Raw genomic sequence first — 22002 nt, 5'->3', positions numbered from 1 at the left:
GAATTTTATTAATACCTAGTTCCAGAAACATCTACAGTAATATCAATCACAGCACCATACACTATTTACTGATTGTGGAAGCAGGTGTACCTCGTACTGTGTTGAAGTACTGTACATTACTTCATGCATTACTTGTAACACTAAAAGAAAAGACTAACGCGAGAGGTTAAATATATAGATCACAAGGCTAATAAAAGGCTTCCATCTCAGAGATCATGCTCTTATCCATTATGCTGTTCTGCTACATATTTCACTTAAGACAGAAGCTTAACAGGTCTACAAAGCCAAACAAAACTGGCTTATTCCACTATTTGCCATTCTCTGCCTATTCTCTTTGGCCATGCACACAGATTTCACAGGTATTTTTCTCTCGCTAACATATGTTATCAGGTGTTAGGTATAAATAAGAAAAGCGAAAGGAAACCCTATTTGGGCCCCTGGGTGAATTCTCTTCCCCTTTGTAGATATGAGTGAATGGTAAATTTAATTCTGAAAAACATGTGTACTGCGGTTTTGTGGCCAGGATTCCATCTATAATAGTGGGCAAGTGACACTTAAATGTCACAACTGATCATTTTCAGCGGACAAATAAAGCATTGTGCATATTTACCCACTACACCATTTAACAGCTACTAACATGCAGTATGATCAAAGCCAACTCCTCTGACTAAGTCTAGCCAGGCACAGTGGCACATACCTTTAATCCCAGGTAGAGGCATACAGCTCTCAGTGAGTACGAGGCTAGCTTGGTCTACATAAGCAAGTTCCAGGACAGCCAGAGCTATGTAATAGAGAGATTATGTCTCAAGAACAAACAAACCAAAGACTTTAACATGCTTCTTTCCAAGGCACCCGTACAGTAGGAAAGAGAACAGACTCTCACAAGTTGTCCTCTAACCACTACAGTTTTGCACCATGGCACTTGTGACCCACACACATAGACACAAAATATAAGTGAATGAAATGTAGAAAATTTAAAGGAAAAAAAAAAAGATTCCAGCGGCTATAAAATACATTATTAACTGCTCAAGCACCTACTCGGCTAAGCTTTTTAATGTGGGGTTTAATTCATGACATTGTAGATTCAGAAAAAGAAACTAAAATGAAGGCAAACAGCATAGTTATTTATAACTAAGCAAAATTAATTTCTGTCAAAATATAAAACAAAAGAAAAGCAGGGCATGGTGAAGTTTGCCTATAGCTACTCCAGAAGATGAGGCGCAGGTCAATTACTTGAGCCTAGCAGTTCCAGATTGGTCAAAGCAACACAACAATGCTCGTTTCAAAAACAAGGCAAAAAAGATACAAGGCATGCGTTATAAATAGACAAAACATGTTCGTAGTAAGCTCCCCTACATAAATCAATAACAATATAAAAAAATGTAATTTTAATGGTATACAGCTTATATTCTCCAACCACACAGTAAGAATCATGATCTTAAGAAAATGAAAACTGGCTATTTTATCCATGTTCCAATTTTAGTATGGGTGCTGCCGAAGCGAGCACTATTTTATCCATGTTTTTAGTTACTTCAAGTCAATAAGTACCATTTAGGTTTATACTTACCTTTTTCAAAGATTTATTTTATGTGTATGAATATTTTGTCTGCATGCACATATATGTGTACAACATGCATGCCTAGTGCCATGGATCCCCTGGAACTGGAGTTACTTACAGTTATGAGCTGCCATGTGGGTGCTGGGAATTGAACCCAGCTGCTATGTGGGTGCTAAATAGAAAAACAGCCAGTGCTCTTAACTGCTGAGCCCTCTCTCTAGCCCATACTATATCTTTTTTAACTAACACATATTTATTACTCATTAAATGTAATATAGTTTAACCAAATTTAATCAAACCATAATTATTCTTTCTAGAACTAGAGGATAACAATCAAAATCTTAAGCAAGTAAACTATAAAATGTTTAATACATTGCTTCCCATCATTCATCAAACATGGAAAGCCTACTATTTGCAGGTGCCAACTTTTTTTTTTTTTTTTTGAGCTGAGGATCGAACCCAGGGCCTTGAGCTTGCTAGACAAGTGCTCTACCACTGAGCTAAATCCCCAACCTGGGAACCAACACTTTAAGAACAAGACAAAATATGGATGTCCTCAGTAACTTGCTCTGTGTAAATGCATAACCACATTTAGAAAATGCAGAAGTGTATTTGTTTCTCAATCTAAGAATAACTCCCAAACTCATGGAAGATATAAATGTCAATAATGAAAAACATTAGTTCTTAAAGAAAAAGTGAATTCTTTCAGTAAGAAACATTGGAAAATTGAAAAATGAGAAGTAAAATAATGTATAAATGGTAACAAAAATTTTGGAAAAAATCTTTGGTTCATAATAAAAACGTAACTGACAAAATGAGAAGCTTGCTATCTATACAGGCTAGTTGCCCCAATATATTAAAAGAAAGATACAAAAAGTAATGACCATCCTCAATAGAAAATGGGAAAAATGTATTAAGGTATTATAGACTAATGATATCTCCCCTAAACCAAGGTCAACCCTGGACATTAGACAAATACTAATACAAACTGTACTGATAAGCTAGTCTGTATCTATCAAATAGGCAAAAGTTTTCTTGTGAGATGAGTAGAGGAAACGAGAATGGCCATCTGCACTAGCAGCTGGAGCCGGGCGGTGGTGGTGCACGCCTGTAATCCCAGCACTCGGGAGGCAGAGCCAGGTGGATCTCTATGAGTTCGAGGCCAGCATGGTCTACAGAGCGAGTTCCAGGACAGCCTCCAAAGCTACAGAGAAACCCTGTCTAGAAAAACAAAAACAAAGATGCAGCCCGGCAGTGATTGCGCACACCTTTAATCCCAGCACTCAGGAGGCAGAGGCATGTGGATTTATGTAAGTTTGAGGCCAGCCTGGGCTACAGAGTGAGTTCCAGAAAAGGCACCAAAGCTACACGGAGAAACCTTGTCTTGAAAAACAAACAAACAAACAAACAAAGAGCATGATTTTCTAATACTTAGCAAAGTCCGTAAGAATTTGACCCCTTTGTTCAGCAATTATGCATCAGAAGTTTGAAACCAACTTATAGTGATACTATTAAACAAAATAAATACAAAAGTAATAACTCAAGCAGGAATGATACTAGCAGAGGATAGATAGCAACCATAATGCGCATGGGATACCAAGGTACATCACAATGTATTTAGTGGGAGACAATCTAAGGTAAAAATTATTGCATAATAGCCATACAACAAAGAATACTGTTGGTATTATTTTCACAAAGCTTTAACTGATATTTTATCAACATAAGCAAGAAATTCTATTAATAAGGTTAGGAAAACTGATACATTAATGCTCCATCCACGATGTGGTATTTGAAAATGAGGTCTTTAAAGTGTAATAAAGAAATGGACAAAAGTTATTAGAAATGGTGCCCACGTGATGAGTAAGTGTACTTGTAAGAAAGAAGCATGTGGGGCATGAGCCTAGGTGGAAGTTCCTTCCTTGTTAACAACAAAAGAACTCTTTCTTCTTGATTTTAGGATTACATTAGAATTCTTATACTAGCAATATAAAAAATATTATCTAGCATTTCAAAAGAAATCTCTTTCTCTGTCTACTAAAATATCAAAAAAAAAAAATGGGCACCTCAATGATGGAGAACATACATAAAATTATTTTTAATTAAGCCTCTTGGGAGACAAAGGTGGGCAGATCTCCGGGAGTTCAAGGCCAAGCTGATCTACATAACAAGTGCCAGAAGTGCAAGAGCAACATAACTGAGACCCTGTCTCAAAAAAAATGTTTTTATTAAATTACTTATTTACTCTAGCATGTGTTTGAGGGCATACTTGCCACGGCAAGTAGAGAACAGGTGTAGGAGTTAGTCCTCTCCTTTAACCGTGTGAGTTCCAAAGTTGAACTCAGGCCACCAGACTTGGCATCAAGCACTGACAAATTCCCCGGCCCACTCAACACTTTGAATAGTCAGATTACAGTGTCTAGATACTACCACCTTAAAAAGCTCCCACTTTATCCTTGCAGAAATGCTGAGTTCCAGATCTGAAGTAGAAAATAAATATATAAACTTGCCAGAAATCAAGGAATGAGAAATTAATGAAGTAAAGTCAAAATACATAGGTCTCAACTTCAAAAAGCCCCCTACAGACCTGATATGAGGTATCTAGATAACTACTTGAAATGATTGATATGTCAATTTATTTCATTACAATAACCAATACACTATATGTAGCTTTTAACATGTTAAACAGACAATAAAATTTATTTTAAAATAAATTTCAGCAACAAATAAAAATCAAAAATATGTACAACTCTGAGATCATAGTAATTATTAAAGAGAACTCTGAGCATAAGAAACAAAGAAACCAACCCTTTATTTAAAAAAAAAAACAAAGAAAGCCAAACTAAAACTATAACTGAGTTAAATGTAAAATAGATACGTATGTGTGTATACATTTATGCGTGTGTGTGTGTGCGCGTGTGCGTGGACATTTATGCATGTGTGTATGTATTCAGTTCCTGCAAACAAATCCTCAGCGTTGTTATGGTTTCTATCTTTTCGACCACTAGATTCTTTAATTGTACCAGTTTTTCCAACTTTTTGGTTTGTTTGCTTACTTTATGATTGTAGCCAAAACATACTACAGGATGGAAGACACATTAGCAAACAAAACCATCCCTAATGTCTGTGGGGATTCCATGCCTACAGTATGCTTTCCCACAATAATAAATTGGAGTGAAAAAGAATTCACAAGCAATTTATCTATTAAAGTATAGAAGCTGAAAACAGGTGTAGGTGCTCATGACTTTAACCCCAGCACTAGGAGGCAGAAGAGGCAGGAGAATTGTGACATCAAAGCTAGTCTGTGCTGATAGTAAGATATTGGCTATGAATTTTCATCTTCACAAAACTTCAGAAGAATAACCAAGTTGTGTTACTCCTTGCAATTTAACAGTTAGGACGATGCTGCAATAAGGGCTTAGAGCCTGTGCTCCTAACATCATATCCTCTTGAGGCAGAGCCAACAGAACTCTAATGTAACTGCAGAATTTTCTGGCTAGGCCTGATACAGTGTAAAATGTAGTCTGAGGTTAGAAATTAATGAGCAGAGAAGAATGATCTAGCATTTTGCTAGATTTTTTAATTTTTGTTTTTTAAATTTTTAAAATTTTCTGGTTTTTAAATTTTTGTTTAAAACACCTTTCCATTATCAGAGATCTTGCTCATTCTAGACAACACTAAGAAAAAGAAGAGGGGGTGGTGGTGCATGCCTTTAATCCCAGCACTAGGGAGGCAGAGTCAGGTGGATCGCTTGAGTTTGAGGCCAGCTGGTCTACAGAGCAAGTTCCGGGACAGTCAGGGCGATTACACAGAGAAACCCTGTCTTGGAAAACAAAATAAAACAACAAAAAATCTGGTAATCTGAAGTGTTCTAATTCACTTTTCATCTTACTTGCTAGTATACATCTCACTAAAAACACAATGATGAAATTTTTGAAAGAGCAACTCAGACAATGAATGGTTTGGTAGATAACCTTTTCCTACAGATATCATTAATTGTTTCTTGGTAAAATAAACTAAAGTGACAGAGACACAGAGCCTATGTGTGAAATTCACAGGTAAAAGATGACTTGCCAGGTTGGGGATTTAGCTCAGTTACAGAGCGCTTGCCTAGCAAGCCCAAGGCCCTGGGTTCGATCCTCACCTAAAAAAAAAAAGATGACTTGCCTGTTTCTGTGCACAAGAACCAACATAACCTAAACAAGAGGCCAATATAAACAGAAGTGTGAGAAGAACAGAAGGCCCAACTAAAGCAGCCACAACAATCTACCTAGCCCTCTGTTCCAATAAATATCGTGAGTACTGGAATACTAACAGAAAAGAGTTCCAACCCCAAATTTTGGTCTCAGAATGCTAATATAAGCTTTATGTTTAAATAAAGGAAGAATTAGGGAGGCACAAGAGATACTTAGGCATTCACATAAAGGTGTGGACCCACTAAAGGTTGTATCAACTCCTGCTTAACAAGAAGCTGTTAATCTGCTAGTAATCACTGTCATCTCCAAGGAGACTAATCTGGTTTCTAGAAGACAATCTGTTCCGATACAGCTGTCCCATCACAGACACCTGCTCTCATCCTGAGAACGTCAGTCTCACCTTTCCACCTTGTTTGTTCAAGGTGAATGATGGTTTAGGAAATGACTCATCCTTATGCCGGAGGTATCACTCACTTATAAATAGCTATTTCTTGAAAGATTAATGTACCTACTTGCCCACTAACAAGTGACACTAAGACAAGGAGACAAAGGAATAACAGAGGCTGAAAATTTCAGGCTTTCATCTTGTTTTAGTTACCACATTGGACCAAGAAAGGAGTTAATGCTTTTGAGCCACATCAGCTTCTCATTACCTGTTACAATATGTATTTCTTATATAACAAATACAAATGTTAGTTTATTTACTGTAAGGATGAGGCAACCTCTAGCACTTTGATATCAACATTATATGTGTGTGGGAAGAAGGGAGAGAGGGGAAGAGTTGAAGACACTTCTATTACTAACAATAGTCCATTTCATGAATTGTATTTGCAAAATAGCATCAACTGAGTCAAATGTGAACAAAACTTTCTACCTAATTCAGTTATTCTTAGGAAGAAACCTTTCAAACGGTACCATACTCTATGGTGTATCTTCACATCTTTCAAATAAATACTTCAAATCGAAATATTTTTAATGCTGCTATCCTGAAGCTGTGTAGTGGGTGCGTAACAACAAAGTATAACTACATATGTCCTTACTCATAGTTTTCTACAGTGGTACTTGTCATAGTATTCAATTTGTAATTTATACCTGGCTTTTGCATTCATTCTCGGTGTATTAAAAGATCTTTTATACCATGATATAAGAAAAAAAAGTAAAGTAACACTAAACTTGAAATAAGGAAGGCAGGATTTAAGCTAACTCATTAATTTAACAAGCCAGCATGTATGAAGGATGAAAATATGGAATCCAAAAAGAAATCCTTGCCTCTCTGTGTCCTTAGAAAATAACACAATTTAATGTGATTAATAAAAAGCCTAGAATTAAAGCCAAGATATTCTACAACTTCTATCCTGTCTTGTGATAAGTCAGACCTTTGGAATACCTACATTATGAATGTTAGTTACTTCAAAACCACTTCTTGAACAAATCAAACAGAACATAATTGGGTATTAGGGCTAAAGTTAAATTATATGTTATATATATTATAAATTATATATTATAAAGAAATAGATTCTATCTGGAGAAAGATTAGCCATAACAACAAGAAGTAACAATGGTAAATGCTGAGGAAGCCCATTCAAGAAGGGATCAAAGTAAATGGCACCATAAAATACCAATAACTCAAAAGTGAGTCATTTTATGTATCATAGGTATCCCCAAATATGACACAAATTCTTTGAATATCATCTCTTTCACGGTAGCACAGTTAAAAAGAAAGTGTGTTTCTAGTAAAGCTTTCTGTGGTTGTTTTATCTATAGGGTGCTGGGGTTTTAACCCAGAGCCTCACACATGCTAGGCAAGCACTGTACTGACCCTTCAATCATCACTTTAAAATTATGCTTTTCCTTTTATATTTAAAAGAGAAAAGGTCTCATTAATCTGCTCAAACTGACCTCAAACTCATGACTCTCCTGCCTCAGTTTTCTAAATGCTGAGATTACAAGCAGGTACTACCACTCTCAGCCCGAAAGTACATTCTTATCTTCTGATAATACTACAGTAACTTCTACATTATACGAAACACATATTATCAGTTTATGATACATTATAATGTACCTACATAATTAGTATGAAAAGAATGGGTTACTGTGCCACTCCATCTAACCCCTATGGCACTACATAGTACTATGTATAGTCTTATAGGATGTACTGCTGAAATTATAAGATCACATCAAAAGTTGAATTGGGGAGGTTTTGTCTAATAATAATAACAGAAGACAAAAATCAGTGACTTCTAAGAGATCAAAGAGGTGAGGTGCTTAACTTTAGTTCTAAGAGTTGATTAATAAAATATATCAATAATTTTAATTCCAGAATACTTACAACAAATAAAAGACCATAATAGCAGAAACATAGCAAGAGAATAGAACCATCTATTTTAAAACACTAAATAAATTATTACAGAATCAATAATCTCCAGAATTTACTATTTAAGATTAACAAAAGATATGATTAATTTGTTATAATTTATAAGAAGTTAAAATGACCCATTTCCAACTATGTCTTTATTTCACCTTACATGCTACTGAAAAAAAATCTAAACATAGAGAACACACTATCTCAGTGTCACTATAATACATGCTGTAAAAGTAATCCAGTTCTATGACAATACTTTCTCCAGCGAAAGCAAAAGTAAGACCTTAAAGTTTCCATTTCCAAATAAGATCTCTTCAACCAGTTCACAGAAAAGTAGTATTCCAAAACCCCAAGAACTTAGCGTCTAACTGTAAGATCTGTCCAGAGCAGAAGTAATAAGAATTTAAACCAGATACTTAAACATGAGAGCAGTCACTCACAGAGGAACATGAGAAGCAGGAAAGACAAGAAGAACAACACTAAAAGAAACATCCATCAAGAACAAGACCTGGAAAAGAAACCAAAACTTAGAATTAAAGATCAAATGAGGTTGGGCAGGACGGGAAAGGGAGAGGGAAAAGATGAAATAATCAGATAACCCAATGACACAATACGAAATATTAGTAGATAATCCAATGAATAGTACAAAGTATTAATTGGAAAATAATAATTTGAATTCAAGAATTATATAAAAGTGAAAATTCATTGAAGATTTAAATTAATTTACAAACACTAGGAATCTGATGCAGCATATTAAAGTTCAGCCAACAGTCCTCAAAGTATCAAAAACTATCTAACACCTTTATACAGATAGCATGTCATTAAATATACTAGATTTTGTCATATGAACAAAATGTTTCAGATCTTCAATCACAAAATAAAGAAAATACTAAAAATTAATATCTATTTTTCTAAATAGTAAAGGAGATCCACATTAAAGTAGTAGCCTAAATATAAGCTAATGTGTTAGAATTTAACAATGAAAAATACGTTTAATATTGGCATCAAAATTATTCAAATTAAATGAATTAAAGTTGTGCCAATACCAGGAAATAGAAATAAGAATTCAAAGTTTTATTGTACAATGATAAAAGGAGATTAAATTTTAAAAAAACTAAAGTCTATTGTGCAGTTCTTGGAATCATATGTAATGATGCATGTGTGAATGTTTGCCTTTATGTATATGTGTATCACATGCATGCCTAGTGGCTTCAGAGGTCAAAAGTAGGCATCGAGTACCCTGGAACTAGTTATAGAGGCTTGCAAGCCATCATGTAGATGCTCAGAAATGAGCCCAGGTCCTCTATAAGAGCATTAAATATTCTTAACGACTAAACCATCTCTCTAGCCCCTAGATTAATTTTAAATGATATGTTATACATGTTATTAACATCTTTTATTAAATCTAGAGGTGGTATTGATCAAACAAGCATCAACTACTGAATTTGATTATATAAGATTATCGTCAAAAGAACAAGTGAATTTTCAATAAAACCCTTTAAGATATATAAACTAAATAATACTATAAAACTTTCATGTGCATTAAAATTCCCTGATATCTGTTACTATGCTCTGCTCTAGTTCATTTCCTTTAAGTACATTACCACCTAAAATGCTGATTATGTTGACCAAATATTCAATGATATAGCTCATCTTAAACCCTCTATGATAAAGAAGGTACTCTTATAATGAAATAATATCAATTCACCAGATGTGTTCACTCTAAATATCATCCAAGTAGAAGAACAACAAACTATACCATTCAGGACAGAAAATGTGCATGCATGGTAAAAACAAATTCTGCCAAAACTAAAATTAAATTCCATCCTACATTCAAACAGCCAGAGGACAAGACAATTCAAGGTATTCATGTATACATTTGATCTCACAACAGAAACCTACAGAAGTCACATTCCTTTTTACATTTAAAAAAAACAGCAAAACAAAAACAAAAACTAATCCCTAACTTGCTGCAACAAACAGGCTGGTAAATCATAATAGAAAGTTCTTCTTATCAAGATATGACCCAAATCTAAGCCAGCTACACAATATTTAAAAAAAAAAAAAAAAAAAAAAAGGCAAGGTAAAGCTAGGACAAAACCAAGAAGCTGTTGCCACTAGAAAAACTAAAGAGAAACTGCTATGCAAAGGTTTGTTCTGAATACAAAGAAAAACAATACTGTGCATTAGATTTAGGGATGGTTTCTTTACACAATCTGTGAAAATGTAGGTCTAATTTTAAAATTCATGTATAAAATATTAGTATGTTAATAATGGGCTATTCATATAACAGCCAGGAAATGTGTAAGAACAATTTTCAAAAGCTTAAGAGATATATAAGGATTGGAGAAATTCCTCAGCAGGAAAGTTCCTGTACTGCTCTTACTGAGGACTTGGGTTCATTTCCCCCGTAACCACATGGTGGTTCACAAGCATTCTTTTTTTTTTTAAAAATTTATTTTTATTTTTAGTACATTGGGGCTTTACCTGCATGTACATCTGTGGGAGGGTGTTGGGTCCCCTAGAACTGAAAGTACAGACAGTTGTAAGCTGCCATATAGGTGCCGGGAATTGAACCTGGGTACTCTGGAAGGGCAGCCAGTGCTCTTAACCGCTGAGCCATCTCTCCAGCCCTTATAAGCATCTTGAAATATATAATCAAGTTATAAAAATTACTTCAAGTTTGATATTCACAAGCAGTATAATACATACCAGTCTAAAAATATAGCACATGAAATCTTGTTATACGGAAATACTATTTCTATAACAAGTTAAAATCTTAAATACTATAGTTTCTTTTTCAAAAGACAAATCAATATAAACAAATAACATCTCTTCCTATACATCTGTGTCCTAACAGGTGACTAGTAAAAGGCACCCTACGTGATAAAAACTTGTCTGCAATTACCTTCTCTCAAAGGCTAAATATTTCTGTTTTAGGATAAGCATACACAACTGTAACAAAATACCTAATAGATTTGAAAGAAAATGGATTCTCTTAAATTTAAATAGACTGCTCTTGGTAACACTGAATGAAAATTTTATCAATTTTATCATTGAGCAATATTAAATAAATCAAAAAAGTTATAACAAACATATGCAAGTCAAACTGGGAACACACACACACACACACACACACACACACACACACACACACACCCTAAGTCAATAAGGAAAGCTACCACTTGTTGACTCCTCTTTGTGCTCAACATCTGTACCTTAGTACAAATAGGGCTTTAACAGTTTCTTAATTCCTTAACAGAACTATGATGTAAATTTTAATATCTTTACTACCAAATAAAGAATTTTTTTTTTTTTTACTGCAAATCTTTATTTTTTTATTTTATTTTTTTAGTGCTCCCAAGTATTTGGCTTCTCCTGAGCAACATGGAACCTGCTTTCTCTAGATCAGGGATTTAAAAAGCAGCTGGGGCTATGGTGGTAACATACAATGACTGATGAGTGAGGCACCTTAAGAAACAAAACCACCATAGCTCAGGCAATTGTGAAAATTCCCTCATCAGACTGTACACTTACTACCATAAAAGAAACCTAATATACAGATTACGACACTCTTTTAAAATGAAAAGTAAAAGTTGAAGTTACAACAGACTCCTAGTATATTTGGGGCAAATTTTAGACCAACAAAATATTATTCAGGGCTGGAGAGATGGCTCAACAGTTAAGAGCACTGACTGTTTTTCCAAAGGATGCGGGTTCAATTCCAAGTACCCACAATTAGCTCACAATTGTCTGTTATTCCAGGTTCCAACACCCTCACACAGACATACATACAGGCAAAACACCAATAAAATAAAAAAATAAATTTTAAAGAAATAGATCTACTAGAAAAACAATTGTTTAAAAAAAAACAAGAATGATGCTAGACACGTGATCAACAAGATGTGGGACAATGAACTAGAATCAGGCCACATCTAACTCTGAGAGGAAACTCTGCTACGGACATAATCACTAAACAACGCAACCTTTCAAATCTGTTTCCCATGTTCTTCCTTTCATCACAGAGCTTTTAATCTTACTTTTTGTTTACTGTTCCCAATTTGTGTTTTGTTTTTCTCACACTTACTCAAATTTCAGATCCATTTTCAAGTATTACCTCCTCAATGTACACACCTGCTACAATTATAATTTCATATTCAAGTCACTCACTAATTCTTCTCCAAAAGACCATAAATCAAGCCTATAGTAGTATGTCTGGTTTTGTTCATCTCTGTTGTCTCTGTATCCACTAGATTACATGATATACAGGAATTATCAAAAAGGTTATTTATGAAGAGAGGGAGGGAGGGAGGGGTCAGTCAGCCGGTCAGACAGCCCAAGAGGAAGAAATCTTTGAGCAACTATTCTATCTACCTTGGCTGGTCTGCGATCTAGATAGACTCAAATCCAGAACATTACTGCTACTACAGTACTACCTTCTGCTTACTCTGTAAGCAGAAAAGAGCAAATTAGTCAAAGAACAACAATGAGGGGGATCTTATCAAAAATGTAAGGAAGTGTTTACATACATACATACACACACACACACACACACACACACACACACACACACACGCTTTAAGAATTATAACCTAAAAAAAATTTTTTAATTAAATAAAAAAAGAATTATAACCTAGATGTAGATTTTATATTATCCTAAAAAACAAAAGTAGTAGTGATATTATTATACCTTCATTTTATACTTACTATCTGAAAATGGTTCGCCATAAAAGATTTCTTTTCGGAACTACTTACTATAGCTATAGGAGTTAATCCAAGTGAGTGTGTTAAAGAAAACTGTAGTGATATATTGTGTACCCTAATAAAGCTTGCCTGAGGGATCAGGGACAGAGCCAGTCACTAGATTAGACACAGAGGCCAGACAGTGGTGTCACGCACTTTTAATCCTATCACTCAGAAGGCAGAGATCCATCTGGATCTCTGTGAGTTCAAGGCCACACTGGAATCAGAACCAGGCAGTGGTGACAACCTATCTTTAATCCCAGTACTGGGAAGCACTCGCACCTTTAATCCCAGAAGTGACAGCAGGGCAAAGAAAGGTACAAAAGGTGTGAGGAAAAAGGAACTAAAACAGTTCAGCTAAGACTCCTTCTGGTGAGGACTTAGAGGCTTTCAGTCTTGAGGACTCATGGAAACAGGATCAGCCGAGGAGTTGGCAAGGTGAGGTTGGCTGTGTCTTACTCTGCTTCTCTAATCTTTCAGCTTTCACCCCAATATCTGGCTCTAAGTTTTTTTTTAACATAAGACCATTTAAGATTTGGGAAAAAAAAAAAAAAAAAAAAAAAAGGCTTCAAATTTGTATAATTTCAAGGTACAAAATGCTTCCTTAAATATGAAGACAGAGCCTGCTGGGCGTGGAAGCACATGCCTTTAATCCTAGCACTGAGGAGGCAAAGATAAGGTCTCTGTGAGATTAAGGACAACCTGAACTACAATATCAAGTTCCAGGACAGCCAGGGCTATACAGAGAGATCCTGTCTCAAAACAAACAAAAAAGAAACAAATAGTTGGTAATTTCTAAACTTTCTACATACTCTTAAGTAAGCTAGACCAAAGAAAATTGATTCTTAATAAAATTATCAAATCCCTAAAACTAACAAATCAATTCTAAGTACTTCTTATTCCCTCTCCAGCAAAAAGGCACAAAGGTTCCTCACTACAACCCAACTAAAAAAACAAACAAACAAGCAAAAAACAAAAACAAAACAACTTTACCATATCTTATTCACTATATAATAAAAAGCATTACCAAGTAACATTTTCTTCCCATGTTTTGTATGACACTGCTACTGGGGCAGAGTTCCACACTCTGGCTGGCCTGGAAATTGCTAGATATACCAGATATCTCAAGTTTACAGTGATGCTCCTATTTCTGTATCCCAAGTATTGAGAATACAGACACATAGCACTACACACACTCAAATGGCATTTTCCATTCATAAATTATATATACTATAAAAATATATGAAACATAGTAATATAAAAGGTTTCAAATTTAAACTTTATATATTCTCACTACTAAACCAAAACACTAGTATATGAACTATATGAAGAATTTTCCTCAATATGTTTTTACTTCCAACCCATAACTTAAGCTAGCTTAATTTAAATTTTGAATAATAGTAGTTCTAAGAATATTCCCATCAAAAGTGAGTAAAGAGAAAAATACCAGTGAAGACTCTTTTCTTCTAATAACTGCATGTTAAAAACATTCACATTTCTCTGCCACAAAAACTATTTGGTTTAGCGTTTCTTAAACACTAAAGAATGTCAGTGGTGAGCTGGAGAAACGGCTCAGTGGTTAAGAGTAGTGCTTTTCCCAAGAACCTAGGTTAGGTTCCCAGCACGCACATGGCAGCTTACAACTGTGTATAGCTCCAGGAGCTAATGACCTCTTCTGACCTCTATGGACAGATGGAAGGAAGGAAGGAAGGAGGGAAGGAGGGAGGGAGGGAGGGAGGGAGGGAAGAAGAAAGGAAGAAAGAAAGAAAAGAAAGAACATGGTGATATTTTATTTGTACTGAAATGTGATTTTATTTGTATGTTAATAAATAAAGTTGCCTGGGGGTCAGAGCTAATAGCAAGCCATAGCAGAAGCTGGGCAGTGGTGGTGCACGCCTTTAATCCCAGCACTTGGGAGGCAGAGCTAGGCGGATCTCTGTGTGTTCAAGGACACAGCCAGCATAGAGACACACGCCTTTAAATCTCAATACCAACCATAGAAGACCTGGAGGTCTGTACAGACAGGCAGTGATGAGCAGGTCATGTGGTTGGGTTTACAACCAATAAGAAGGCAGAACAGAAAGTCAATAAAAAGAACAGACACAAAGGAAGTAGGCTCTTGCTGAGGAGAAGGACAGCAGTGGCAGTAAAAGGTTTTTAGCTCTTATTAGCTATTGCTCTGACCTCTTGGGCTATTAACTCTGCATTTGGCTCTGTGTTTCTTATTTAATAAGACTGTTACATCTACAAGAGAAAGGAAGGAAGGAAGAAAGGAAGGAAGGAAGGGGAAAGAAGGAAGGAAGGGAGAGAGGGGGAGGGGAGGGGGAGAGAGAAAGAGAAAGAGAAAAAGAAAAGAGAGAGAGAGAAAGGGGAGGGAGGGAGGGAGGAAGGAAGGAAGGAAGGAAGAAAGGAAGGAAGGAATTTTTTTTTAAAAAGACAAGAAAAGAATGAATCCTGGAAACTTATTTTGGGGGGAAGTTCCATCTAAGATAAGTTCTGAAAACATCTGTGCACCTTGCGACTCTGGAACCATCAATGTCAAACATATGTCTTGACTTATCTAAGTCAAAGGTTAAACAGAAGCCAGGTGAAGCAACATGTACCTGAACTCCAGCTAGGTGAGGAGCAGAGACAGAAGGAAATCCCCTGATCAAGAAATACAAGGCTAGTGTGTGATCTACAAAATGAGATGCCTTTAAGGGTATGTGTCTCATGCTTTTAATCCCAGCACTCAGGAAGCAAATTTATGAGTTTGAGGCCATCCTAGTCTATATAGCAAATTCTAAGTCAGCCAAGGCTACATAGTGAAACCTTGTCTTTAAAAAGCACCACCAGCCGGGGTAGTGGTGGCGCATGCCTTTAATCCCAGCACTCGGGAGGCGGAACCAGAGCCAGGCGGATCTTTGTGAGTTCAAGGCCAGTCTGGTCTACAGAGCAAGATCCAGGAAAGGCACAAAGCTACACAGAGAAACCCTGCCTCAAAAACAAAACAAAACAAAACAAAACAAACAAACAAAAAAAAAGCACCACCAAAATACAATAAAAATAAAGTAAGATCCCCACCTCAGGAAAAGAAAGGGTTAACCAGAATTTCCCACACAGATCTGTGTATTAAAGGTGTAAGTAAAGTAAACCTGAGTGCAGTGGTGCTCACAGAGTCCTTGGATCCACTGAAGCTGGAGGTGCAAGCTTTCGTGAGTTGTCCGACATGAATGGTAGGAACCAAACTGGGGTCCTCAGGAAGAGCCTCAAGTGCTCTTCACCACTGAACCATTTCTCTAGCTCCTCAAAACTTTAGATTTTTATTATCAAAACACTTGCAGGACTTTTATTTGTACAAGTTTTAGTAACTTAGAGCTGTGAAATGACCACTAAAACACAAGCCTTGTCTAATACATATAGAAAAAAATATTTTGTATAAAAATTATTAATGTACTGATTTAGTCATGTATCAAGAGATCTCTGATATTCAAGTTAAAAATTACAAAGATTAATCCTAATGTAGATAAATCCTAATTTCAGGAACTACATGAACTAGGCACATTAAAAATTTTAAGAACATTAGCAAATATGAATTATACATATAAAATCAAGGAAATCTCTTGTGGACAACAAAACCTTTTACATTTAATACACATTCACCTGTCTTGATAATATAAGAGAAATTTTCTGAACAATCAGATGAGTAAGAAGTTGTTGCAGCTCACAAATGATCATTTCAAAAGAGAAAAGAAAAGGGAAAAAAAACACTAAATAGGAAGGATAAGTTTGAGGAATAACTAAAAATAAACACTTATCTAAAAATATGACTTGTCTATGTATTCTCTTTCTAGCAAATAACCAGCATATAAAAGTAGCAGATTCAAACCAGTTACTGAAATAATAAAACTAACCATTTGACCACTTTTAGTCTTTCTGTTGCATTCCTAAGCAATCCTTTTTTTATGATTATTTTATTGTGTGTGGTTATTCTTCAAATTCATATAGCATAAGCTTATTTAAATTCACCTTTTAAATGTAGAAGCCTTCATAATAAAAACAAATTCCATGGCACTCACAGTCATGAGTAAGAAGAAAATATTAACCAAAAAAAACTTAACTTTTAATGGTTACTGAAGAATAACTTCAGTTCCCTGGCAATTCACTTTGGGAATCAGCAACAGACAAATTCTGTCTCCAAGAAAGCATCAACTAACTGAATCACATAAGAATTTAATTCAAGCCAGGCATAATGCACAAGCAAACTTGGGAGGCAGAGCTAGGTGGATTTCTGTGAGTTCAAGGTCAGCCTGCGCTACACCCTGAGTTCCAGAACAGCCAAAGCCACATAGTGAGACCCTGTCTTTTAAAAATATAAACCAACAAACAAAGAAGTTAAATCTTACCACCATTAATTACATTCTGCAATCAGAAACATCCAAAGAGAAGGCTTTGATAAGATGCCTCTATCTGGTCTTTCCCACCTTTGCTCTTGCTCACTGACAGCAAGCCTGGCCTATCACTTGTCCGCTGAGACAGTGGTTAGGCCTGTTGTCCCTGCAGGGATGCTCTTCTGGAAGGACTTGCTCAACCCTGACCTCAGAGAGGCCTCTCTGACTGCTCTGGGAAGCAGTTACACTGGAAGTATTCAGAGTCAAACACCGGACATGAGTTCTCAATAAATACCTGTAGAATGAATCTGCAAGCCTACACACAATTTCAATATATAAAAACAAATCTCATCATTTAAAAGTATATTAGCAAAATACTTGATAGAGTCACAATTTAACTTTAAAAAAATTAAAACTTCCATAGGTTTTTATGGCAAATTCTAAGTATAAAGATCTGAACTCAGAAAGCACAACAAATATATTATGATTTCATGTCATGGAGGTCTGTAAATCTCCGATAACTCACAAGCAAAGACAAAATTAACACTTTTAGGTCTTAAGTATATAGACACTTAATGCATACGCATAGTATTTTAAAGTATAAGAGGTATGCATCAGAATGTAAAAATGCAAAATGAAATTAAAGTACACCTGACCTGTATTATCAAATACTACCATTTACTACACAATAACGAGAAGTGTCAAACAGAAAGAAGTTGGCCAGGCTATTAAAAAAAATTTAAAGAGAGCCAATAGTCTCAGCTACTCAGGAAGTTGAGACAGGAAGATTCCTGGCACCTAGGAGGTCTAAGTCCAAGCCAAAAACAACACAGCAAGAGTGAGAAAGACAACATGGGGGCATGGGGGCAGGTACAACAAAAGCAGAGTGGAGGAGGGGAGGGAGGGAGGGAGGGAGGGAGGGAGGGAGGGAGGGAAAATGAAGAAGGAGAGGAAGAGAAAAATGAGCTAGCTAAGTCTCTGAACAAAGGACTTATATTCATGAATACATAAATATTTGGCTCCATCAAGTGTTTTAAAAGCACTCCATCAACTACTACACTTTCTACTCATTTGGCTGACTTGGAGACTGACTCCATGTCACTGAGCAGTCTAACCAAGGGCTCTACCACTATACTACATGCCCAATCCCATTCTTATTTTTCCAAAGACAATTACATTTGAAAGAACATAAGATATCAGAAAAAAAAAAAAAAATTGGTCCCATATGACCATAAACTCAATGGCTTTAAATGTCTCAATGACACGGTTTCAAAGTAGTTGAAAAACTTATAAATTCAAAATCTGATTCAGAAAAAAATAGAAAGCAAGAAAAAAAGGGCAGATCATTCATGAATCCAAAAAAATATCACACAGATCTATCAGCAGTACAATGATCACTAAAAAATAAATGTTTCAATTAGAAAATGCTAGAGAATAAAATTTACCATCTGCTACTCACATAAAACGCCTGGAACAAATAACCTCTGCACTCATAATAACTTACCGTTACAGATTTCAGTGTCATGCCATGGTACGTGCCCATAGTATCAATCTTAAAGCCTTCCGTTTCTGCAAAGAAAAGGAGTCTATTGTGATTTATATATTTCATGAGACAAATAAAAATTTCTATCATAATTTACATTATACCTAACAATTAATTCAACAGTGTAACAAGGCCTTACTTAAATGTACTATACACAGTTTTATCACACATTTCTAAAAATTAAAAACTTTTAAGACACTAGTTGCAGAAACATTCAAATTCAATAAATGTCAAAGCACTGATTTCATAGAATCTGGTTATGATTATCTTTCGAATTTTGTTTGAAAATCACACTAAAGAGCCAGAGAGAAGTATCAGCAGTTTAGAGCACTAGCTACTCTTGCAAAAGACCCAGGTTCAATTCCCAGCACACATAATCTGCCCACAACTGTATTAAACTTCAGTTTCAGGTGATCTGATACCCTCTTCTGGCTTCATGGACAACAGGTACATATGTAATGCACAGACATACACACTGGCAAAACATCCATACACATAAAAATGGAATAAAACTTAAATCACACTAAATGGAAAACTTCTAATTTCTAATCCCTTTTATTTTTATTACTAACTACTAAATGGTTGTACCACTAAAAGCATGTAAAATAAAAAGTTCCTAAATTACAAAAACTTCTATCCCGAATTTTAATGTAAGGGACATTTATTAGAAAATGGTGCTGTAAAAAATGATGCGAGTTTGAAGACATGTAAGTATAGCATGCTCTTCTTGCTCTCTTTCTTTTCAAATAAACACTTAATTCTATACATACATAGCAATTTATTGTTCATTCCTGTTTTGGCTCTTGCTATGGTCAATCAATAATGGCAGTCAATTTGGGACTTTGACAGTGTTTTACCAGTGGAAGAATGATATAAACATTCTATGTTATTAAAATAAAACATATAATGCTTAAATTTTATCTAGGTTATGTGACTATCAGAGAAATATTTTTAATTGAAATAAAATTTTCATATCATATGCTCTATTCTTCTTGGGAAAGATCATATAGCAAATATTTTATACACTACAGACCATACACCTTTGTCTCAACTATAAGATTTTGTAGCTGTGGTAGAGAAACAAGATGAATAATATGCATATACATGAAGAAGCTGGAGTTGGTCCTCGAAGGATTGGATTTGCTATCAATTGCTTTATACAATTCATTCCATAAGGAAACAGGACAGTGAATAAAAGAATGGATCACTGTCTTTGTATGGCATCTATTCACCATGTGCCTGTATCTGGTAAATGGAAGTCAGCACACATAATTCACTGCATCAAAGCAATATATCCTGTTAAAAAGTTGCCCAGAGACTTCAGATTATACGTTCAGTTGCTTTCATCTCCTGCCTTCCCAAGTGAAGTCAAGATGGATGAACAGTCAAGAGAAACTGGTCTCACCCCACTAATAAAGAAATGGCTCATAATGCATTAGCTAGACTGTCAAGCAAGCTCTAACAAACAAACTCTCACACTTGCTCCAAATCTATGCTCCTATCCCTTAACGTACACAATTCATAGTTTGGGGAACAATTTAACACACGGCATTCCACATCCCAAAATTCTTTATAACCACAACTAGTATCAACGATAGCAAACATCTGTGGACAGTTTATTACATTATCAAACATCAATCTAGGAACTTCACCTCCAGCACCACGTTTATCCCCAAAGTAACCCTATGAAATAAATTATCAAGTATTATTAATATTTAATATTAAAGGTATGAGGTAACAGACAAAATACAGTTGAAAAAGCAGTAAAATCCACATGAAAAAAAAATAACTGAAACACAAGCTATCTGGATCGCGAATCAAAGCTACCGACAAAATTAGCCAGTTGTTCTGCAGAGTCCAAATACTATTTTAAGGTGTTGCAGGCTATATGACCTCTCTCAAAACAGAGCTGTCAGAGCTAAACAGCTATAGGTCACACGTAAATGAGTAAATATGGCTGTTAAATAACAACAACAACAAAAACTGTTATTACAAAAGTAGGTGACTGAACTAGATCTACTGCCTTATTCTACACTCCCACTCCAGCTCAGCATGACCATTATGAGAAGAAGATACAGAATAAGCAACATACCTTCTTTGCCTTTGAATCTTTCCTGGTCGTATCTGTTGTAGGCAGCTGGGATAGGTTGCTTCGTACGCAATGTGGGATCCTAAAAAAAAAAAAAAAAGAGAGAGAGAGAGAGAGAGATGGATGCAAGTCTATTTTTTTAAATATTACTTATTCAACACTCATAAAACCTGACACAGACACTTATAAAATAAATGGTATTCCAATATGGGCAGGAAGACAGAACACGGTAAGAAGACTACTTGGCATTTGATGACTAGGATTCAGTATTATTTGCTACTAAAAAATGACCATCACTACAGCAAGAAAAGACAAACAATTTCAAGTATACTTGTATCCAAAACCACAGAAATAAATAACATACACTCTAATTACTTAAATGACATTGTGAAATAATACTCTCTCCAATGATAATCTGAACAGAGTGAATTCCAGGACAGCCAGGGCGACACAGAGAAACCCTGTCTTGAAAAACTAGAAAGAAAAAAAAAAAAAACAGACTAAAGTAATAGACGTTCAATAAACACTTATAAATGTACACTGTAGACTAAAGTAATAGATGTCAGTTTTTTAAAAACTTGAAAAAAGTCACTTTCTAATTATGTATAATTTAATTCAAATATTTCATACTAAACTCATAGTCTAGAATAATCTAAAATAGGTATTTAAAAAACATCTTAAAGGAACTTGGGAAAATCATAATATCTATATAGTCTTCATTTTGTTACAATAGGATTACAATCTAATATTACAAAAGAAAAATTATCAAAGACTATAGCTACGTATATACATCTATATGCCAAACATAAAACTTGCGACTGGTTCAATGATTGTAAAATACACAGAAAGAATACTCACATTCACAAAGACAATGGTTGAAATGCTTTTACAATTTCACATTCTTCCCACCAATTACTATGAGAAGTGTCAACAAATTTGTAATTATAAGCACACTATGCTTGAACATCATAGCACTTACTATATTTCCATTTCATAGATCTAGCAGGTTTAACTTACTACACTACAAACTCAAAACAGGACAAAGACTATGACATTGTATTATTTTATCTCTAGATGCTTAGAACACTGCATAAAAAATAGACACTACTTAAGTATGTGTGGTAAGCCAACTACAAGTACCTAT

The 22002-nt window shown here is 35.2% G+C and overlaps 1 protein-coding gene across 1 annotated transcript in view; it reads right to left on the bottom strand.

The window, feature by feature from the left end:
- The window catches only part of Cdc73 (cell division cycle 73), a 100342-nt gene that overhangs the window by 47465 nt on the left and 30875 nt on the right, over nucleotides 1-22002 (bottom strand). Inside the window, exons 9-10 of the mRNA XM_036202109.1 lie at nucleotides 20862-20940; nucleotides 18731-18795 (exon numbers count right to left, since the gene is read on the bottom strand). Coding sequence (XP_036058002.1) covers nucleotides 18731-18795; nucleotides 20862-20940 — 144 coding nt within the window. The remainder of the gene's footprint in view (nucleotides 1-18730; nucleotides 18796-20861; nucleotides 20941-22002) is intronic.

This window comes from Onychomys torridus, chromosome 11, assembly GCF_903995425.1.
Source record: "Onychomys torridus chromosome 11, mOncTor1.1, whole genome shotgun sequence".
Classification (NCBI taxonomy): domain Eukaryota; kingdom Metazoa; phylum Chordata; class Mammalia; order Rodentia; family Cricetidae; genus Onychomys; species Onychomys torridus.
The sequence above is the reverse complement of the archived record's forward strand: the minus strand, read 5'-3'. Positions and strand labels throughout refer to the sequence as shown.